This window comes from Gigantopelta aegis, chromosome 4 (genome assembly GCF_016097555.1).
Source record: "Gigantopelta aegis isolate Gae_Host chromosome 4, Gae_host_genome, whole genome shotgun sequence".
Lineage (NCBI taxonomy): Eukaryota > Metazoa > Mollusca > Gastropoda > Neomphalida > Peltospiridae > Gigantopelta > Gigantopelta aegis.
The window spans coordinates 97765820-97787846 of NC_054702.1; the positions used below are offsets into that span (position 1 = coordinate 97765820).

At 34.4% G+C, this 22027-nt stretch overlaps 1 protein-coding gene across 8 annotated transcripts in view; it reads right to left on the reverse strand.

Moving 5' to 3' along the window:
• Positions 1–21691, reverse strand: part of LOC121371528 (serine-aspartate repeat-containing protein F-like) — a 39524-nt gene extending 17833 nt beyond the window's left edge. For 7 of the 8 annotated variants that reach the window (XM_041497487.1, XM_041497484.1, XM_041497483.1 and 4 more), the window contains exons 1-5: positions 21553–21691; positions 2981–5020; positions 2385–2524; positions 1851–1998; positions 421–579 (exon numbers count right to left, since the gene is read on the reverse strand). In XM_041497487.1, the coding sequence (XP_041353421.1) occupies positions 421–579; positions 1851–1998; positions 2385–2524; positions 2981–4960 (2427 nt within the window). In that variant the 5' untranslated portion in view covers positions 4961–5020; positions 21553–21691. The remainder of the gene's footprint in view (positions 1–420; positions 580–1850; positions 1999–2384; positions 2525–2980; positions 5021–21552) is intronic. The other variant, XM_041497481.1, reaches the window with a different exon arrangement.
• Between the last annotated feature and the right edge of the window lie 336 nt (positions 21692–22027).

Consider the following 22027-nt stretch of genomic DNA (forward strand, 5'->3'; position numbering starts at 1 on the left):
CTGATTAGCATAATTTGTTCATTTTAAGTTAACTACGCGTATTTTATTATTATAAACTTATTTGTATATTATTTTTATATCATTTTGCTTTTAAAATGAGCTATAATATGGTATCGTGACATGTTTCCTTTAAAGCTGTAAGTTTAATCTTTTTTTAATATATGGAAGCATAATTTATAATAGATCATCTTAACATCTTCTTGCCATTACTGACTATTCTCTTAACTTATGTTGTTAATATCTTCAATCTAAGTCATAAAAAATACAAGGCCTAGATTTAAAAACAATTGTACCAGCTTTCATTGAACTGCAGTAGTACACCTACCTCACAGAAATCTTACCACGTTAACTTAAGGTTTGTAAGTAAAAAATACAATACAAACACATAACAACATAGGGGGGACATTGTTTGATACTGACCTGGTTTTCGTTTATCGGAATGTCCACCTTACTGGGGTCTACCAGAGCTGGTTCAGTCTTGATGGGCTCCTTCTTTGAGTCAACTGGTCCTCGAATGGGCTCCAGGAGACCCATGTTTGAGGCAAATATCGGCACTGACTGCTTCTTATGACCCAGTAGCTGCAAAATGAAACACATACAGTTATTCCTCCCCATTACTCTCTCGCTCTCACATAAACTATGCCATAAAAGGTAAAAACATTAGCTATCTTACAAAAATCAAATATTTTAAGTGTCATTAATGTATTGTTTATGTATGTCTCCAAACTATGTCTAAGTATACAATGAAATATCTTGTAATTATATGTCACTTTAAATATCCACACTAGGGCTACATGTATGCTAAGTATTAAAGTAAAGATTCTTGTATTATATACTATATGTCTATACTATTAGTTACACAGGTTTTTGACAGGCGTATGGGATTGTACTCCTCTCCAAAATCTGTATTTCCTGAGGTGCAGCCGAAGGAAATACAGATTTTGGAGGGGCGTACAATCATGTATGCCTGTTAAAAAACTGTGTAACAAATTTATTACCTTTCAAATCATTGTTTTATAATTAAACTAAAATTATACTAACAGTCAAACTTTTAAATAACACACATTTTGAGTTTGTGTTTAATAACATAATATCAAATTGCTCAAAATTTGTTGGATTTGTTTGTTAATAAATATACATGCAAGGTATTTACTGCTTTTTTGTTAGCCGTTTGGGTATTAAGAGTATCAACAAGGATTCTGGGTGGTTTCACCCTGAAATTAATTTGAACCCTGTTTCGCAAAGGGAGACAAACCGTAGCACCGTATTATCTTGTGTTTTAAACGTTTATGATTATGTTGTAACTGTATCGGGAAAACAAAATTGAACACCCGCAGCCGAACAAAAATATTTGTTGTGTTATACTAACTTGTAGAACCTGTAAAAAAAAAGCATGTCAAGTTATTACTTATAATATGTTTGTGATAATTAGCCCAAGTTCTGACATAGTAACTGTTACGCAATGCTATATTCTAGCATTAGCTTTCAATACGCGAAAAAATACAATCTAGCACATCTTTTGGCCAAACATGCTCATGAAATCTTCAAACAAACAGTAAAAATAAAATATACCAAATTGTGGTATTCCTATTCATAATGAATTCAAAATTTTAAACAAATTTAATCAGTGAGGCGTGCAGAAGAAAATGTTGTTGGTCTCATTCGCAGTTTATATTTTTATACAACCAGTCGAGCAAATCATATGACATTTTGTACACCCCGACAAAGTCTGTATTTCCCACAAATGACATGGTGTACATGTGGTATGCATTAGCTATTGACCAATCAAAACGTATGAAATTTAGCTAAAAGGTAATAAATTAAAGTATGCTGTATAAAAGTGACCATACTATGTTCTGTGTATCGATGCACAATGTCTTGAACATGTATGAGTTTCCTGTTGAAGAGCTCCAATGATACACGAGGGCCGGCGTCTTGTCCAGGTCTATCAGCTGACCCCAGATTCTCTTCGTAAATGATTCTAGTCCTGGATTCCTGCTAAATGAAATAAATAATCCATAATTAGCTATATGTGTATAAAAGCATTTTGGAAAAGATATTGTAACTGATAAAAAAAAAAAAGCAATTACAATTAAGCTGTTTCACTTTACGCATACATTTAATACACATGAATACTTACAATACATTTAACATAGCACAATTTGGTTGTTTTCAGTTTTACATATATAGAAGAAATATCAGGTGTATGTGCAGGAACATGAGCAGGGTGTTTGTATTTTGGTGAGCAAAGTTTTTAGAGGGGGTTGAGCCATGCTATTACAGTAAATATTCTTTATTTTAAATTTTGTTTGGAGATTTGACCTACGAACCCTTCACCCCCTGCACATGCACCTGAATATGTAGTAATACTGATTGGAACTCACTTTGACTGCTGTGACACATCACATGATATAACAACATCCAGAATAGAGGGTGTAACACTCTTCTCATCACTATGTTCTACAGACGGAGTTTGAAAACACCCAGACAAAACACCAGATAGCTTTTCCCCTATAACCTTGTGCTGTAATTAATGAAGAAATAAATGTATATGTAGGTAATACAACATATCATACATGAATGTAAGTAAGAAGGTAGAGAGAACACTGAATTAATGGAGCTAAAACTGAATAAGGTATTGTAAAATGTACAATCTGAAAACAATTAATAACACATTTGTTATTAGTATAATTACTAGTATTAATTATTAAACAGAGAAATGTTAAAACTAAATTATTATTAAAAACTTCTGTGAAATGTACCTGTTTTATCTTCAATTACTGTAGATAGAAAATATGACTCAATTCTTCACATAAAAAAATAATTTGGATTTGGTTTTATTGAAATTTGGAAATTCTGTAAAGCATTAAATACTTATAGATATTTGATGAAAATGTGTTCAAACACCATGATTATGGTGACAGTATGATCCACAAAATTTAAAACATATTACTAGTACTTAATGATACACTGCACAAACCTGCACAGTTGTTGCTTCTGGTATTATCCTAGACTCAGGCTGGCTAAATCCACCATCACCTTGTGGTTCCTCAAAATTAGCCCATTCTTCATCTTCACCATCTCCATCATCCATTCCACTAAATGTTTCCACAGTATGTGGACTTGAAGCAACAACTACTGAGTTTTCAACATTATCATTTTTCACAACCACATTGTCAATGAAATCACCAAAGTCATCATCATCATTATCTGCTTCCTGAGATATAGAAGGTAAGTCTAGAGGTTGGTCAGTGTCATGTATACTCTGGAAACTAGCCCAGTCATCATCATCACCATCATCATCATTCTCATTTGAAATACCAAATGTAGCAAATTCATCAAATGAACTGTCTGCATTGTCCCCACTTTCCACAACACAAGAGTTTGAACTCGGTTTTGCAGAAGCATTTTTATTTTCTGAATTCCACTGATTTTCTGACAGATTACATGTAGACTGACAATGATTTGTATCAGTGGTAATGTCTGTGTCATCACCAACAGCTGCTATACTTAAACCTTCATTTGAATGATTTTGCACAGGATCAGTATTTTGAGCACTGATGTCTGTTGACACATCACTGGCTGGTCCAACAGATTCTTGGTTTTCAGAACTTGAATCACTGGTCAATTCAAACTTGTTTTCAAGATTGGCATCAATATGTTGAAATGTGTGAGTATCTTGAGATAGATCTGTATCGGAAGGAATGATTTGTTCGTCTGTGGAATTTTTATGGTCTTTGGTGCAACTGGTTTTAACGGAATGCTGAGCAATATCAATAACATCAACATCATCACAGGTAGAAACTGGTTTGCAATCTGATACATGGTTTTCATTAGGATGGTCAACATCATTTAAACTCTCATTGTCAGTTCTATCTGTATCATCAACACTAGAAGGTTTACATGACTCAACAATGGAATCTCCATCATTCTCTAAGTCACTTTCAAAATTAATCTTAGATGTCAGAGGAAAATCTGAATCTCTCTCACTAGTAGGAGAAAGTCTGGACTCATCAGACTCAATAATTGAAGGAATAGATGTTTCATTTACAGCTGCAGCTCCCGCATCCACTTTATCACAACCTTCTAAAGAACATGAAACTACATCACAATCTTCATTCACAGCATCAAAAGAATTAGTCCTGTTCTCATTATCAACCCCATCACTTTCTATTTTAGAGTCTGAAGTAGGTGAACCATCAGCATCTACTTGTAGATGATCTGAACAAACAATTTGGTCATCACTGTGACTGCTGGCTAATTCTACCTTGCCATCCGGAGGCAAGTCTGGGAATGGTTCATCGCTATCAGCACTAGAGGTTTTATCACAGAACTCTGCCGTATCCTCAGACTTTTGAACAGGAGAAATGTCATTACTGAACATGCCAGAGTCTGTTGTTGAATCCCGCATGTTCACATTGCAATTTTTATTATGTTCCTTACTTTCTTGCAATGTTGCAGATTCCGAACTGACTGTGTCATCCTCTATAAACTGAAGTTCTGTGATTTCTTCTAACTCACTGGTCTTGCCCAGTGGTAAGCCAACAATGTGTGGCCGAACTGGAGTTGATACATGCAAATCAACATCTTCGATATCAAACTGAGCAAAATTACTATTTCCATTGGTAACATTATCTGCATTTCCACTTACAGCATTGGTTAATTCATTGGAATCTTCATTTAAGTTTTGATTAAAATCATTCTGATAGTGTCCAGCTACGTCGACTGGACTGTCACATAATATTTTCTGAGGAGTTGATCTTGTTACATTTTTGTTCACGACATCGTTGTTCTGTGTCTTATCTGAAGAGAGAGCAACTACATGTAGATTGGGTAAAGTTGAGTGATCATCATCTGCCCCAGTAAAGTTTCCAAAATCATCATCTTCCCCATCATCACAGCCATAAGAGTCATCAAAGGGTGGCGGGGATGATGACACAATGGGGATCATGTGGGACATGGTGACATCTAGCCAACATGAACCCAGTCAATGTTCATTGAATACATGTGGACACTAGATCTGAAACAAAGAGAGAAAATACATAATCTGTCAAATAAAAATAAAAACACATGCTATCTCCAATATTGTAAAATAGTCAGTTTACAAGTGTAACACTAACACTGTAAAGACATAACATATGATACAGTATATACAGTGGCAACTGTCAAAGTGTCTCATATATATCCACTTTCATATACTACTCAAAAGAATTTAAGGGTCAGACGATATTTTCGACATTATTTTCTGAATGTCAATTATATTAGCCAGACCATAATGTCACGCATGGTATTGTTCCATTTTGATGAAAGTGGATCTAAGCAACCCATAAATGAATTAAAATCCACTGTCATTGACACTGTCGACTAGTTCTAATGGCGAAAACATGCTTACATTTGCACGTAAATTAGGGCGAAAGCGAAAAGTCTGCTAAGTGCCCATAACTTGCTTTTTCACAAAGTGCTTCATTTGCACACTTTGCACGTGTATTCCATGTTCCCATTGCTGAATTTCCGTATAATTGGAGCTTGCGTTCGTGTACGGTGCACACTCCAAATTCGACAATGGTACGACTTCAACTGACTATCGAAGATCGAGGAAGGGCTATTGCTTGGCTTCAGGATGGCAATACGCAAAGAAATGTTGCTCTGAGACTTGGTGTCAGTCAGAGTGTCGTTGGCCGACTGTGGCAACGGTACCAAGCAACGAATTCTGTTCGAAATCGTCCACGTTCGGGAAGACCCCGAAGCACTACAAATAGAGAGGACCGCTACATCACCAATATGGCTCTACGTCAACGCACAACCACTGCACGCCTATTACGTGACAATCTGCGGACTGCGACTGGAACTCGAGTGTCTGATCAAACCATACGCAATCATCTGAGAGCCAATAATCTACGCTGCCGTTGCCAGGCTGTTCGACCACCACTCCTACCACGTCACAGAACGGCCAGACGTCACTGGTGCACGCTTCATCTGCGGTGGCAACGTGTTCAGTGGGGTCGAGTGATGTTCACTGATGAGTCCAGGTTTAGTCTCCAGTTCAACGACGGTCGGGTTCGTGTCTACAGACGTCCTGGGGAGCGCTTCGCTGACGTTAACGTTAGACAACGTCACCGGTTCGGTGGTGGCAGCGTCATGGTGTGGGACGGCATCTCTATCCACCACAGGACCCCCCTCTATGTGGTGGATGGCAATCTGAATGGAATCCGCTATCTGAATGAGATTATCCGGCCATTGGTTCTCTCAGGCCTTCAGCAGATTGGCGGCGGGGCAGTTCTGCAGGATGACAATGCCAGACCCCACCGCGCCAGGGTGGTAACAGACTTTCTCAGACAACAAGGTATCGCCAGGATGGATTGGCCAGCATATTCGCCCGACTTGGCCCCAATAGAGCACGCCTGGGACGAATTAGGCAGGAGAGTTCGGGATAACCATGCCCCTCCGGCCAACCTTCATGATCTGGGTCAACTTCTTATGGCAGAGTGGTAGGCCATTCCCCAAGAGTTCTTCAGACGTCTGATCAACAGCATGAGGCAACGATGTGTCGAGTGTATTCGCACCAGGGGTGGATTCACACACTATTAAACGAATGTTCTAATGTGTAAAATCCATGTTTGACAACCTTCAACTTTGACAGCATGTCATGTGACTTTCTTGTATACAGTGCCGTTTATTTGTGTTTTTTTGTAAATATGGAACAATAAATAAAACATTTGGTGTAGTTTACATCATCAATCTAATACACTCTGAAACTTATTTGGTTATAAATTTTTGACTCTTAAATTCTTTTGAGTAGTATATATGAACTGCAGGAAATGAACCAGTAAGAAGAATATAGTACATGTTTATCTATCAAATTTGAACAAGATTTTTTTTTTATTATGACTCTACAGCTGTGTTATGTGACAAAAAAATTATTCTTTATTTATTATACATTTTAACAAGTTAACAAACAGTTTAACCTATTTACAAAAAAAAAGGTATTATATTTTATTACTTCATAAGATTATATTTTATTAACATCATAAAATCTGAAAATATATGTAGTTGCACAAGCACTGGTGACAATATTAATATGAAGTTGAACACCATTCAGTGATGATACAAAACCATCCCCAACCACAACAATATTTTAATTAAATAACTCAGGTAACAGTTGTTACCTTCTAGAGAAAGGTGAAGAAGTAATTTTGCACAAAAGTATTACACACAACTTTCACACACTTATACTTGTAAAACAGAGTCCTGTGATAATTGTATAGGGAAAGTAACAACACTAAAATGGTTTCTCTAATTTACATAAGGAGACTGATATGTAATTAATATTAATTTACTTTTGTTTGATGAACAAAATTCATTCCACCATAAATATTAAAATAGTTGTTATAAATTTATAACAAAATTAATTTAGTCATGTAATAACTTCTTCAGACAACATAATGTAAAAAGCTATAATCATGGATTTTACATAGAAATTTACTTCGTCGTCAATATTAAATTTTATTTTCATAAATAAGACTTGAACTAGTACAAAACAAATTAAGTCCAGTTATCAATACACAAAGGAGTACACAAAAATCATAACACAATATCTTACATACATGAATACAGGTACAAAAATTGAGGTAAATGTTCAATGTATGTAATTTATTTTGAATGACTCAGGCTAGATAGTTAATTTGACCTCCAGTGTCGAGAAAATTAAATTGTCAATCGGTCAGGGCATAAAATTTAACCAGGTACCGTACTCCAGTGTAGGGGAAAATTAAGTTGTCAATCGGTCCCATGTGATGTTATCACTATGAGGGGTGTGTGTGTGTGGGGGGGGGGGGGGGGGGGGGGAAGAAAGAAAGAAAGAAATGTTTTATTTAACGACGCACTCAACACATTTTATTTACGGTTATATGGCGTCAGACATATGGTTAAGGACCACACAGATTTTGAGAGGAAACCCGCTGTCGCCATTACATGGGCTACTCTTCCGATTGGCAGCAAGGGATCTTTTATTTGCACTTCCCACAGGCAGGATGGCACAAACCAAGGCCTTTGTTGAACCAGTTATGGATCACTGGTCGGTGCAAGTGGTTTACACCTACCCATTGAGCCTTGCGGAGCACTCACTCAGGGTTTGGAGTCGGTATCTGGATTAAAAATCCCATGCCTCGACTGGGATCCGAACCCAGTACCTACCAGCCTGTAGACCGATGGCCTGCCACGACGCCGGTAGGGGGGGGGGGGGGGGGGGAGAGGGGAGAAAAAGAAAGGAATAATTTTTTTATAAAAACATTTTAAAATTGATATTTGTCATATAGTTTTAAACAAAAATCAGTCACTAGCTGGGATCATTATCATAGTGAGTCATGAATCGTGAAGAGAAACATCAAAACATTAAAAAAAAAAATGTTTTATCATATCAGCATCCAGTGACAAGAATAAATAAAACTGAGAATTGCAGTCAGAGCTCAACCTGTACATTGCCAACATAGGCAAGAATTACTTTTTGTACAATGTGGCTAGAACATTCGCCTTTTCTTCTTTATTACTGAAATTAATTTATACGCTGAGAACAAGGTATAGAGAGAATGATTTTTTTTAAAGTTTGCAATGTCCCTTACCAAATTAGCCCATTTTTATATAACTGGCTACAACTTTTAGTCTTTGGCTGAAAACATATTCCTTAAAATTAACAATGACATTTTAATAATTTTCAAGGAAATACATTATATATTTGAAACCTGGCTAAACAAAAATTTGTTCCAGCATGAGCTCTGAATAGCACATGTATTTCAATGGCCAATGACCTATCTGAACTTGACTGTTCAGCACATAAACTCTGCTATTAACCACAGAATGACAGCTTATTGAATTATACTTGGGCTATGTTCATAAATTCCAATACTAGTATCTTGTGTAGTAAGAGTTATGGTCCGATGATCAAGACAGTGGTATAATTTACATATATATAACATTGCAATTGTTCATGCAAATTTTTCAGTCACATTAGTTTGTGGGGGTTACTTTGGAGTTTTATACAAGTACCGTATTTCCTATAAAAAGAGAGTGCCGGGTCTGTATAACATTTTGCAACAAAATAAATGCAGTTTCCAATAAACGCAGGGTAAGACTGCCAAAAACTGATTACTCCATGGCATAATTAAAAAACGCACAAAATAACTTATTAAAAATGGCAGGTCCCTTTTTATCACTTCCAGTCTCAAAACGTTAAAAGTTTTGTTACAGTTTGAAATTAAGAGTTTAAAAATAAATAAGTTAGTAGTTTTTAGCTTTAATTTCTAAAATTTGTTTTAAAAAATAAAGGATAAAAATAAGCACTGGGTCTGCGGCGCTTTTGAAATGAATAGGTGCCTGGGTGCTTATTAGAGGAAATACAGTATTAATTATACAGGGTAGTACATAGCACGGCCTTTGCTATACCAGTCGTGGAACACTGGCAGGAACGAGAAATAGCCCAATGGGCCAACCAACGGGGTAAGAATGGAATGACGACAATGTAATAACAAGAGCAAATTGATGCACTGTTAGTGTTTGAACACAGTGTAGGCTACTGATCACGACTACTATCACAACAGATATACACAATCAATGATTTTGATGAGCTGAGTTTGCAAGACGTGTGCCCTAGTGTTCATTAATAATAAATCAACACTGTAGTAGAAAAACAATATCATGAAATTGCAGAACTTATCAGGTCCTCTCGAGTCTGAGATATTTTTGTAATGGTCACAAAACATTGTACATGTGTCAGACGTTACATGAACATTCATGATTACAAAAATGTATGTGTGAAAATTAATACATTTTTTATAACGATGACTTTATATACAAGCACAAACAAATATACAAGTACTCTTTATTAGAAGCTACATATTTATGGGTATGGTATAATGTATTACCAACAAGTCAATATCCTATGCCATCAAGTGTTACACAAAACAGCAGAGCCAGCACTTGCCGAAACGATGAATGACCCTCTGTCCATGTCGGTTTCTGGCCAAAATCCCAATAATATAGAATAAAGTACAGTTACAATTGCTCCCATTTCCCTTGGGCTTTTAACTAGCACTAATGTGTGAAGATAATTAATTACTCTTAGTCTGCCAGTAGAAATACACATCCTTTTGAGAAGATCGACCTGTACAAAGTGATCAGGTAACACAAGATCTCCCATTCTCCTAGAATAGAACTTTTATTGCCCCACTTTAAGGTGATATTTAAAGACTTGCAGTGTTTGTAAATTGCCGGTACTTGTGCCCAGGACAGGTGTGCGCTACAACAGCTTGCTCTGAATGTGTACTTTAAACACTTTGGTCTTGGTCTTGTAAATTGCAGAAGTTGATATTACATGAATTATTTTAGTTCATTTAATCAAAATACATATGTTGTTTTTCAAGTTGGTTTTATTGCACAAACTGTTTTAATGTACATTGTACGATGGCACAAATGTCCATCAGTTACCTGGGGTTTTAATTGGTCACAATGACTAAATTTATCTGATTAAAAAAATGTTTTAATTATAACTTATTAATACTTCCAAGCTTCTTGAATAGGGGCTTCATCAATTCTGGAATAGGGGGTAAATCCATTTACCTCTCAATGAGTCCATTCACAAATTAAAAGTAAACATTTGGTACATATAAGAGAATACAAATAACATCCACAGATGACAAAGACGAAGTGTTCCAATTTTCAGAATTATAAATTTATTTAAAGGTGATGAGTAAATAGAAATAAAGTTAATGTTCACAGGTAAGTTCAGCTCTAGTTATATCAAACCAGTGAGATTGCATCTCCAATAAATGTAAACAGCTTGCAGGTGCTTATAAATATTGCTTCCATAAAACAAGTTAATTAAATAAAGATGGTAAAGTTAATAACATTTGACTTTAAAAATATAAGTAAAAGTTATTCCAGTGTCAATTTAAATGTATGCAATGTAATAAATTTGAAAAGTTGGACAAGGGGACATGTCTTTAATGTTTGTTTGTCAGACCGCGAACAACCGTCGACGTCCATTGACGTCAGCCTTTTATACTTTTTCTTAAGTACCCAGTGACGTCATAACAGCCAATCAGAAATTACATCACGCTAGGAAGAGATCTACCTTTACAAAATAAATATCATTTCATTTAATAATTATGTTATGCACACAATTGCTCAATAAATAAAGTAATTGCTTTCTGGTCCAGCTTCCGTTTGCAGTTTACAGTTTACAACTTTTGTAAATACGTCAGTTTAGCCCATAGCAAAAGCATTACCAACTTGAAATAATTAATTCTGCGAATCTCTAAAGTGCATAAAGATAAACTAACATTTCTTAATTGCTTTTTTAGTCTAAAATTTGCGTAAAATAATTTTACAGAAAAAGCCTTTAGAATATTTATAAAAACAACATTATTAACCAGGCACAAAACACGCTCATTTTGCATAGAAAATACATTGGGAATTCAAGCTAATAATACAAACAAATTCTAATGTGCATAAATATGAGACTATTATTACACAATTGCTTTTTTGGTCTAATTTCAATATAAAATAGTTTTAATGAAAAAGCCTTTGGGATTATTGAGAAAACGACATTATTCACTAGGCACAAAGACACGCTAAAGTGCATTGCAAATACATTGGGAATTCGAGCTAATAATACAAACAAATTCTAATGTGCATAAACCTGAGACTATTACTACACAATTGTTTTTTTGGTCTAATTCCAATATCAAATAGTTTTAATGAAAAAGCCTTTGGGAATATTATAAAAACAGCATTTTAATACTGTTGTTTACAAACATTGTGTACCAATATACCACACCTTAGCAACCAGTATGTGTAAACAGGTTCTCAGCGTACAAGGATATAGTTCCTAAAAACACTAATAATTAGTTTTACAGTTATTACCTCACTTAATTAATAAAATGAGTTGCCATAATGTACAAACAATATTAGGATACGTTTAACTAAGAAAATAGCTAATCGATCGTACAAGTTTTGGAGGAAAATAAACTTTACTGAAGGGCAAGGGCAATCCCGGCAGCCATGTCAAAACAGTCGATCAAACGGAAATTTATCCCCGGGTTATTTATGAACCCATGGGGTGTTTTCAGTGTGTAAGTACACACACTTTGCAGTTATGGAAATATTTACATCAATAATATTAATGTCAACGTTGTGTCAGACCGCAAGACCAAAACACGGACGTCAAACATTAAATTAACACATTTAGCGCTAGTAATATACCATAAATAAATTACGGCAACTATCTACAAACATAATTTCATACACTATAAACATATTATTATGAAATACAACTAAATGTAGCTCGCATTGTGCATCCAAACGATCACTAATCACAATAGTTACGCAATTTTGTTTTTGCATATAGTGCGCGACACGACAAACGGCACTACTAAGAATTTCATTAAACAATAACTATAATAAATGGAAAAGTTCCAGACATTACAGAATACAAGCAAATATTTACTACTAAATGTAAAAATAAATATAGTGTTTTGTCCAATATTAAAATTACTTGAGAAAGGTCCATGTCACAGCAGTTACAAAAACTGTTGGGACAGCCATGACAATATATATATATATATATATATATATATATATATACACACACATACACATACATGTATATAGTAAATTCATATTAGTTACTCAGTCATATTAAAAGTTCATGGTGTTAGGTAATTACCCATATATTCAAAATAACCCTGGTATGCAGGTACATTTGTAAACAACACATCAAAAACACTTATAATATTTAAGTGAAAACATTTAGCTAAATGTGTAAAGTAAAGTATGTTTTACAAGTTAAAGTTGTTTAATAGGTCTTCTAGATCATTTTTTACTGTCTAGTATTGTGTAAAAACATTATAATTTTTTTAATAAAAAGATACTCTTGTTTAAGTCTAAAATGTGATTTGCTAAAATCAGCATCACTTTTGAATGGCTAGGTGTATCGAAGAACTGTAAACAGTTTTTCTAAACTAGACATTACCTTTGTGATCATACCACACAAATTACTGAATTCACAAATAATTTATTTTCTTAAATGTGGCATTTTGCTTGACCTTGCTGCTTTGGTACATTGATCACTTTCCGAGTTTGCCAATAACAAATATTTCACGTGCAGTAACCACTAATATACACACTACATGAAGAAACCTGTCAGCACCTACATATTTAACCGGATTATTATTACAGGGTTCCACTTAGCATCTGGAAAATGGGAGCCATCTAGGATATATGTCTTAGGTCTCACAATTAACTGAATAACTGTCTTGTTTATATCATATGCATTAATATATAGTATCCACTATTCTATCTGTATAATATACATGTATATCCATTGTTGTTCTTGTAAATAATTTAGTGCTTTTTTCTCTCCTTTATGTACCAGGTAACAAATGTGGCATGCCATAAGCATTGAACCATTATTATATTTTAATCATGTACATAGCCATTCGTCATAAAATACTTGCTTGGTTATTTTTGTTTTTCTTTTGTTACACACAACTGCCGAACTATCTGATTCGTTCTGTTCACATTGATTAAAATTACTACTTGTAGTGGAAGTAGGTTTGAAAAAAAGAAGTGAAAAAGGAGTCCAGCCTCCTCTGGGGTTTTTGGCATAAAAATCTCCACCAATGTCTTTAAAGCACCACAGCAAATGCATTGATTAATTAAACTTACAAATTTGTGCAATAAATATGACTAAGTCCTATTATGAGATATGCAAAACCATCTATGTGTATTAAAAACAATAAAGAACAATAATAAAAATAAACAAAAAACTAGATATACAGACTGAAATAAAAACATGTGGCTGGTTAACTATTCTCTGATATTCATAAACAGACTGCGCAATCGACATTGTTGCGATGATCTAAATTTAGACAAAGGGACTGGCACATTACATCAGCCACACTGTTTTTTTACAATTATGTTACGGTAAACGTATTGATATGGTTGGGAACCAGTTAAACCATTCTATTTTTGTTCTGAAACTTCGTAGTCATTAGGTTTTTAGGATTTCTAAAAAAAAAAAATAAACATTTAATGTGCAAGCGATTGACAGCGGAAAAAACAACTATACATATAGAATGAACTGAAAACGTGCGGCTGATTAACAGGCATTGAAATAAGTCGAGAACGATCGTTCAGGTTACCACATGTAAGAAAAGTCAAGAACAGTGTTTCGTTCTCAAAATAGTTTCATTTCCGAACGTAAACCAGGTAATGCATCCAGACTTCCACGTATGTTTGCATGCACTTGTGCAATTATCGTCATTTCACATTTAAACAGCCTCCACTAGATGAATTTACTTCTGCATTTCGTTTTATCGTATGAAATTGCACTGATGTTCGTGTGCACTTGTGCAATTTCGGCAATCCGCGTTTTAAGCAGTGCCCAGATAAATTTACTTCCGGATTTTGTTTCTCGTACCGATGTATATTACAATAATTATCTGGCACACACCTACGGGTGTTAAAAAGTAGTATTAACAGGAGTTCAATTCTAACTTTCATATACTTGTGGTAACCTACAGGTTGCCAGGCTATATTTTGTGGCAACCTGTAAATGGGTTACCAGACACAATGCTTATTTTGATGCCTGATTAAGTATTTTGATATCCATATACAGACAGCACATTTGACATCGTCACGATGATCTAAGTTTAGACACAGGGACACTACATCAGAAACACTGGTTTTTACACTTATGTTACATTAAACTTATTAATTAATACGGTTGGGAACCAGTTAAACCACTTGTCTATTTTTGTTTTGAACATAGTCGCTAGGTTTTCATGTATTTAAAAAAATTACTTTTTAATGTAAAATCGACTGACATCAGAAATAGTTTGCATCAGGGTTGAAAAAAAATCTTTTTTTTTTTAAAATTCAAAAAAATCTTTTTTTTAAAAATGTAAATCAGATTTATTAGATTTTTTATATTTTTACTTTAATTTGGAGCTTCTGAATTGAATACTTGCTCCCTATTAAATACATGATTTGGAAGCTTCACTGCATTCTGAAAGGAAATACCTCGAACATCTAGAAATGAGGCAACAAAATGCATTTTGGGGATTATTGAGTTAATGTTTAAGTACTTGGTGTTTAGCCAGGATGGCTATATAAGGTGATTTGACACGTGAAGTCAGTGACTTCAAGTCACATCTGTTAGATCTGACTCTAGAGCATCCCCAAATTCGTCCAATTTACCACATTGAAAGCAGAGTGGCTTCACTTGACACCTTCTATTGTGTTGATCTCCCAGGATCATCCCAACCATAGATTTGGGGGAATTGTCACTGATCAGTATGACTTCATGGTGTTGAAATTTAATTGCAATTCAATTATAAATATATGTAAAAATAATTATCTAGCGTAAGTAACAATTGATTTTAAATAACACTTCATTTTTTGTACTTCAAGTTAACTGATAAATCACATGTTTACAAAATAATCAATAAAAATAAATGCAATAATCATAAAAATCAAATGAAACATAATAAAAAAAATAAAAAAATTTTAAATGATTTAAATCAAACAACTCTGGTTTGCATCAACCATGACGGACACAGATTTTATTTAGGAGTAGTTGAGGTAAATATTGTATCAAATACGATGTGAAACTGTGTTATGAAAAGGGGGTGCTGACTCGCTATAGACTAACCTCTGATTGAGAACCAGCGCATAAAATTTGGCACGAACGATTTTGCCGTTCGTCTGTCGGTTATGCAAAACCAATATCAACATAAACAATGGATCGTTCGTGCAAAAGCTGTAATCGTTCGTCATAAAATGCATTAAAAAAATATCACTGTTTTTGGAAGAAAATAAGCCTACATTGCCAGTGTGAGAAAGATACAATGTAACCATTTGAAATCAGCATCGCAATCGATAGAAAGTCTGCACCGCGGTAATACAATTTTTTTTTTTAAATCGAAGTCTCGAAATTAGTATTATAGTTATATGTTCCCTTTTGAGCATTTTGCTACATGCACAAAATCATATTATGCTGTTCGGAAATTAAAGGGGCTGTCCTGAGTTTCAGCCATAGCAAGAGTTCTGTCTCCCCCTTTCCCAACAAAATAAACATGTATCCTACTTTTTTCTTGATTTTTCAAACAATATCTTACCTCAAACATGTTTTAAATGTAAAATACTACACGCATAAAATCATTTGGGATTTTCTATGACTTAATTATTTCAAATTTCGTTTAGCAGGTGGAAGAAAAATAAATTGCAGTGTAGTGTATAAAATTCTGTTCGTCTGTAGGTTATGCAAAACCAACTGAATATCAACATAGTTTAATCGTTTGTGCAAAAGCTGCAATCACTCATCAGAAAATCCAAACAAACGTCACGTGTGTTGGCTAATATCACTGTTTTGGAAAACTGCATGTAGTGGGAAATCCCTGACCTTAGTGTACGTCATATGTGCTTGATGGTTATGTTCTAACCAGCTTTCTCTCCATCATTCAACGTGTCCAGACCGGCCTCGGTGGCGTCGTGGCAGGCCATCGGTCTACAGGCTGGTAGGTACTGGGTTCGGATCCCAGTCGAGGCATGGGATTTTTAATCCAGATACCGACTCCAAACCCTGAGTGAGTGCTCCGCAAGGCTCATTGGGTAGGTGTAAACCACTTGCACCAACCAGTGATCCATAACTGGTTCAACAAAGGCCATGGTTTGTGCTATCCTGCCTGTGGGAAGCGCAAATAAAAGATCCCTTGCTGCTAATCGGAAGAGTGGCCCATGTAGTGGCGACAGCGGGTTTCTTCTTAGAATCTGTGTGGTCCTTAACCATATGTCTGATGCTATATAACCGTAAATAAAATGTGTTGAGTGCATCGTTAAATAAAACATTTTTTTTTTCCCCAACGTGTCCAGCTATTTCCTTCACGACCATCATCTACTTTTGTTATAAAATGCTACCTGCGTTAGCACGCCATCAACATATTTACAATTTACGAAAGTTTGCTGAAATTCTCAGTCCTGACGTCACGATATTCGGTGTTTGAAGTTCGTCACAGAACCTTTATGGGTAGTTTCTTACAATATTATATTATATACTGCTATAGTTAGATTTAGTTTAAAGGCCATTTTGCCTGTCAAGAGTATGTAGGCCCCTACCTTGTATTACAAACATGCACCGCAGTGCGCGAGATCTCATGCCACTGTCGCGGGGAAAATCGTGTTCTCGTTACTATGAATAGCATTTCTAATTTCCAATGAATCCAAACTGACGTTAATAAATGTTTATTAAATTATATCGAGGTTTTAAAATATCATCTACTGATCAATATTATACTTGTTCAAGCCTACATTAAAATTGGTTAAATATTTTAAAAAATAAAAAAATCTTCCCCAAAATGTTCATGGGTCGGTCTGGTTAGGACAAACAAACCTAATTTTTATTTTCGCCTGGTAGCTTTTAAGTTAGTCCTAGCACACAAAAACTGTATTTTCGTATTTATGATAGAAGAAAAGCTACGAAAATTGATCATTTTAGATTCTAGTTAGAATAGAAGCCACGGTGACGTCACATGTTTTGATCACGTGGTACCGCGTGAGCGCTGGTAGGCAAGAAACCAGTTGACAATACTGACATTAGTAGTAATGAACAATCGAATGTTTTTCCGTCAATTAAATCAGTGTAGACTAGTTTTGATGAATGGTATTTTGTCATGGTAATTTCATACGTTGTTGTTAGATGCACAAGTCACTGTAGTAAGGATTATGAAATTAGTTTCATCAAATACAGTGGAAGCGAAACGTTGAACAGTTAAAGCTGACAACAATCAACTTTGCCCATCCCACAACGGAGATCGTCATTTTATACAAGGTTTGTTGTATGTTATTCATTCGTAATACTAATACACGTCAGTATTTATTGAAATGAAAATTGAAAAGATAATAAAATAAAAAATAATAATAATAAAAGCCCCCACCAAACTGACATGGAAACAAAGTTACCCTGTGAACAGTAGGCCTACCCAGTCAATCGACAAACAACGTTTTATGTAACTTTTTGTTTGTATTGACAGATCCATTATAGTGGGTAAAACAAAAATCTGAATATATTTTATATTGTATTATGCCATAAAATATGTAGGTGGCTGGAGTATTTATATTTTTAATTAAATAACAGGGAGCTGTGTGTGTGTGCGTGTGCAATCAAGCATATATATATTGTTTCATATGAAAATGGTTGTGAAATATTTCCATTTATTAATTATATTATATGTTAATTATAATGTTTTACTTTTTTTATTGAAGAAGTGATCCACAGGTGTATTTGTAATGTGTAAGTTGATTTTTTAATAATAAAATAAAAGGTATAAACATTTCAGGGTGGGATATCAGGTGTATGAAATCATTTGTTTGGGATTAAAAATAAATAAATACTAATAATAAAACTGGATATTGATCCACAAGTTGGTGATAGCCATTATATTTTATTAAAAACATAAATTATGTTACATGCATTTATTATATAAGTTATCTGAATTTGTTTGCAGCAAATAAAGAAAGAAAAGGGGAGCTGATTGTATTTATAAGTATTATTGTCATCAGTGACAGATGTCAATATGTCTTCACAAATACATTTATGTGTATTCAAATATTTCAATAATATTCAATATACACAATATAAAACTTTCATACTTATATATCATAGAAATTTACCAATTTTCTTATTTTTTTCTAGGTATCAGTGATCCCTGTTTATGGACAAAAAGAGAACCGGCAACTCTTGGATGAAAAATGGGCCTTTCACAATGAATTAAGGGCGTTTAAGTTTTAGGGTGAATTAAGGGATGCTAAGGAGAACACTGGTATCAGATTCGGCGATTCTTTTCTACAGTATCTCATGTTTCTGTGCATAAGAGGGATACCAGAACTTTTTTCACTGACTTTCCAAACTACCATGTGCAATATTATTGGGGCTATTCAGTATGTGATGATGACATTGATAACACACTGACTTTCCAAACTACCATATGCAATATTATTGGGGCTATTCAGTATGTGATGATGACATTGATAACACACTGACTTTTCATATGCAAAATTGGGGCTATTCAGTATGTGATGATGACATAACACACTGACTTTCCAAAACACCATATGATATGATTGGGGCTATTCAGTATGTGATGATGACATTGATAACACTTGGATTTAATCTTTTTTTACCAGGATCTCTATTTTCTAATAAAAACAGACTTTACAAAATCAATAAAATTATATCGAGAAACAGTAGACAACACATATTTATTATTTTCTTTTTCTATTATCATTATAAACCAATGATCAAATGATATTTGCATTGTGTTAATGTGTGTCTTACATTAAAACATTGTATTGTTACCATTTACAGTAATTTGTTGTTTTAACTGGTTTATTAATCAGGTTGAAAGTGATAGCCTTTGAAACTGTGCCTCTTGTCAAAGGTAACTGACACTGTTTTAGATTTGAAAGGAAGGAATCTTTTATTTAACAATGCACTCAAGTCATTTTAATTACGGATATATAGAGTCGGACATGTTTAGGGATCACACAGATAATATTAGGGAGGAAACCTGCTGCTGTCACATAATGGATTACTCTTTCCGATTAACAATAAGGGATCTTTTATATGCATCAGCCCACAGACAGGATAATAAATAGTGTAGCATTTGTTACACCAGTTGTAGAGCACTGGCTGGAATGAGAAATAGCCCTATAGGACCACCAACAGGAATCAATCCTAGATCGACTGCGTATTAAACTATGTCCTGGCCTGCATGGGATTAGGCGATTAAAATATTAATGGCAATTTTTATGTATATATATATATAAAAATAATGCTACAAAATGTTCTGAAGATGGAACCACAAAGGTGAGGGACCAAGTAACTTTGAGATGTATCCGGTTTAAAAGGCTAAGTTCTGTACTAATATTTAAAAAGGGACGCTGTAGCTAGAGGGAGCAATGTATGTGTGGTCATGGAACATGTATGGAAACTAAATTTAGGTTCCTCCATTTTAATACAATGTGTTAATATGTATCCGATATCAGCAAGTTTAAGGAATAAAAAAGGACTTGATAAAATTAATAGTTTTAAAGTTTTTGTAAAGTTTTCTAATAAGATACTTGCTTAAATTTGTTGTTGATGAAAAGCCTTACAAATGAACCAGTAGACAAGTCTGATGTGTTATATATATATATATAACTACTGTCTACTGGTTGTTCATTTGTAACAAATGTTCATATATATATATATATATATGTGTGTGTGTGTGTGTATCTATATGTACATATATATGTATATGTATATATACATATATGCATATATATATGCATATATATATATATATATATATATATATATATATATATATATATATATATGGGTTATTTAAAATTGTTAAAAGAAATAATTTCCTTTAACAAAGTGTAGGCCAATTATTTCTTTTAAACAGTTTTAAATAAAAAATATAGGCCTACTCGTTTTATTTTATTATTTTTATTTGTGTGCGCGCGCGCTCGTTTGTAATGCTTTACTTGAAATATGGACCAGACGCTTTAAAAATACATGGACTAAAAATATTTATTCAGGTGAAAAGAAAAAAGAAAAAAAAGGAAGTTTGCTATAGTTTTGAACTCGGTCAATCGTCAAATTTTATGGGTGGAAAGAGTACATGTATCTCCTCCATACAGGAGCTATGTAGAATAGCGTTCCCGTGCTACAAGCGGTAATTTAAGCACGTGTTGGCCATTCTTTGCTATTCACGCTACGCTAGTTCGCTTTGTTACTAATGGCCATTATGATAGACTTCTGCCTACCAGATGCGCGCGCATGCTGATACGTGACGTCACTTCCCTAAACACATGGCTTCTCCTATATTGTTGCCCATTAACCTTTTCATTTGTATCCGAACTACTGAAGAAATTTTTTCGTGTAAACACCAAAACCACACGAACGACATATTGGTTGTCTGAAAAATTCTAATTTTATGCCCTGATAACCATACAAATGTCAGAGTAATTCTAAAAAAAAAAAAGACACTCGGGCTAATCAGCATGATTTTGTGTTTTAAAAAATGCCATTTTTGGGATCAAGTCCAAATTATAGTGACTTTCTTTTATCACTACTGCTAACAACTGGACGAGTGGAGATAACGTTAAATAGATATGTGCATGATTAATACGTGCAGTAATTTAAGTAACATGGTTTCGATTTGTTAATAATAAATAGGATGGGAAAATATTGAAAGAAAAATGTACACAATTGTCATACGTCACGATTGTGTTTTAATTGTTTTTCCTTTCTGACTGCTACAGTGACGACGTCGAGACGAACGTCAATAATGTATGCCATGAAAATGTATGCCATGAAACAGAACTGTTTTGCAGGTGAAACGTAAACAAATCGAATTGCAATAAAATGAAATGTCAATCTGCTTCCATTTCGGACACGAATCGAGTTGTACAGTAATGTGAAGAAACCAGTCTATTTTTGTAACTTCTTACCTGGTTAAAGTTAAACTATTGGTCTACTCTAAATCATCATATTAACAATATGTTTTCTTTAAGTGTAAATTTAAATGATCTACATAAATCTTCGATATTTATTCCTCCTCTGATGTTTCGTCCCAGAATTCAATGTATAAAGCGACCTCTTCTTTCCAAAATATGAAAAGGGCGACTACTCTAGCTGCTTTCGTTTTTTTTAGGTCTCACTCCGTAGTTAATATTTCATACTTATAATTTATCTATATGCATTCTTGTATATTAGCATTATTGTATGCATGAATGCATGCATGTGTAGGAGTAGCCCGAGTACTCTGACTGTAAGAGAGCTAGACGGACGTTTGGACATAAACACGCTCTCATTACAGTCAGAGACCAACCTATGTCTTTTTTTGGCAATTCCTGACTACCAAACGGTAGGCAACGAGTCCCGCTCTAATACCACAACAATCCTATGTTTGACGTCAAATACCTT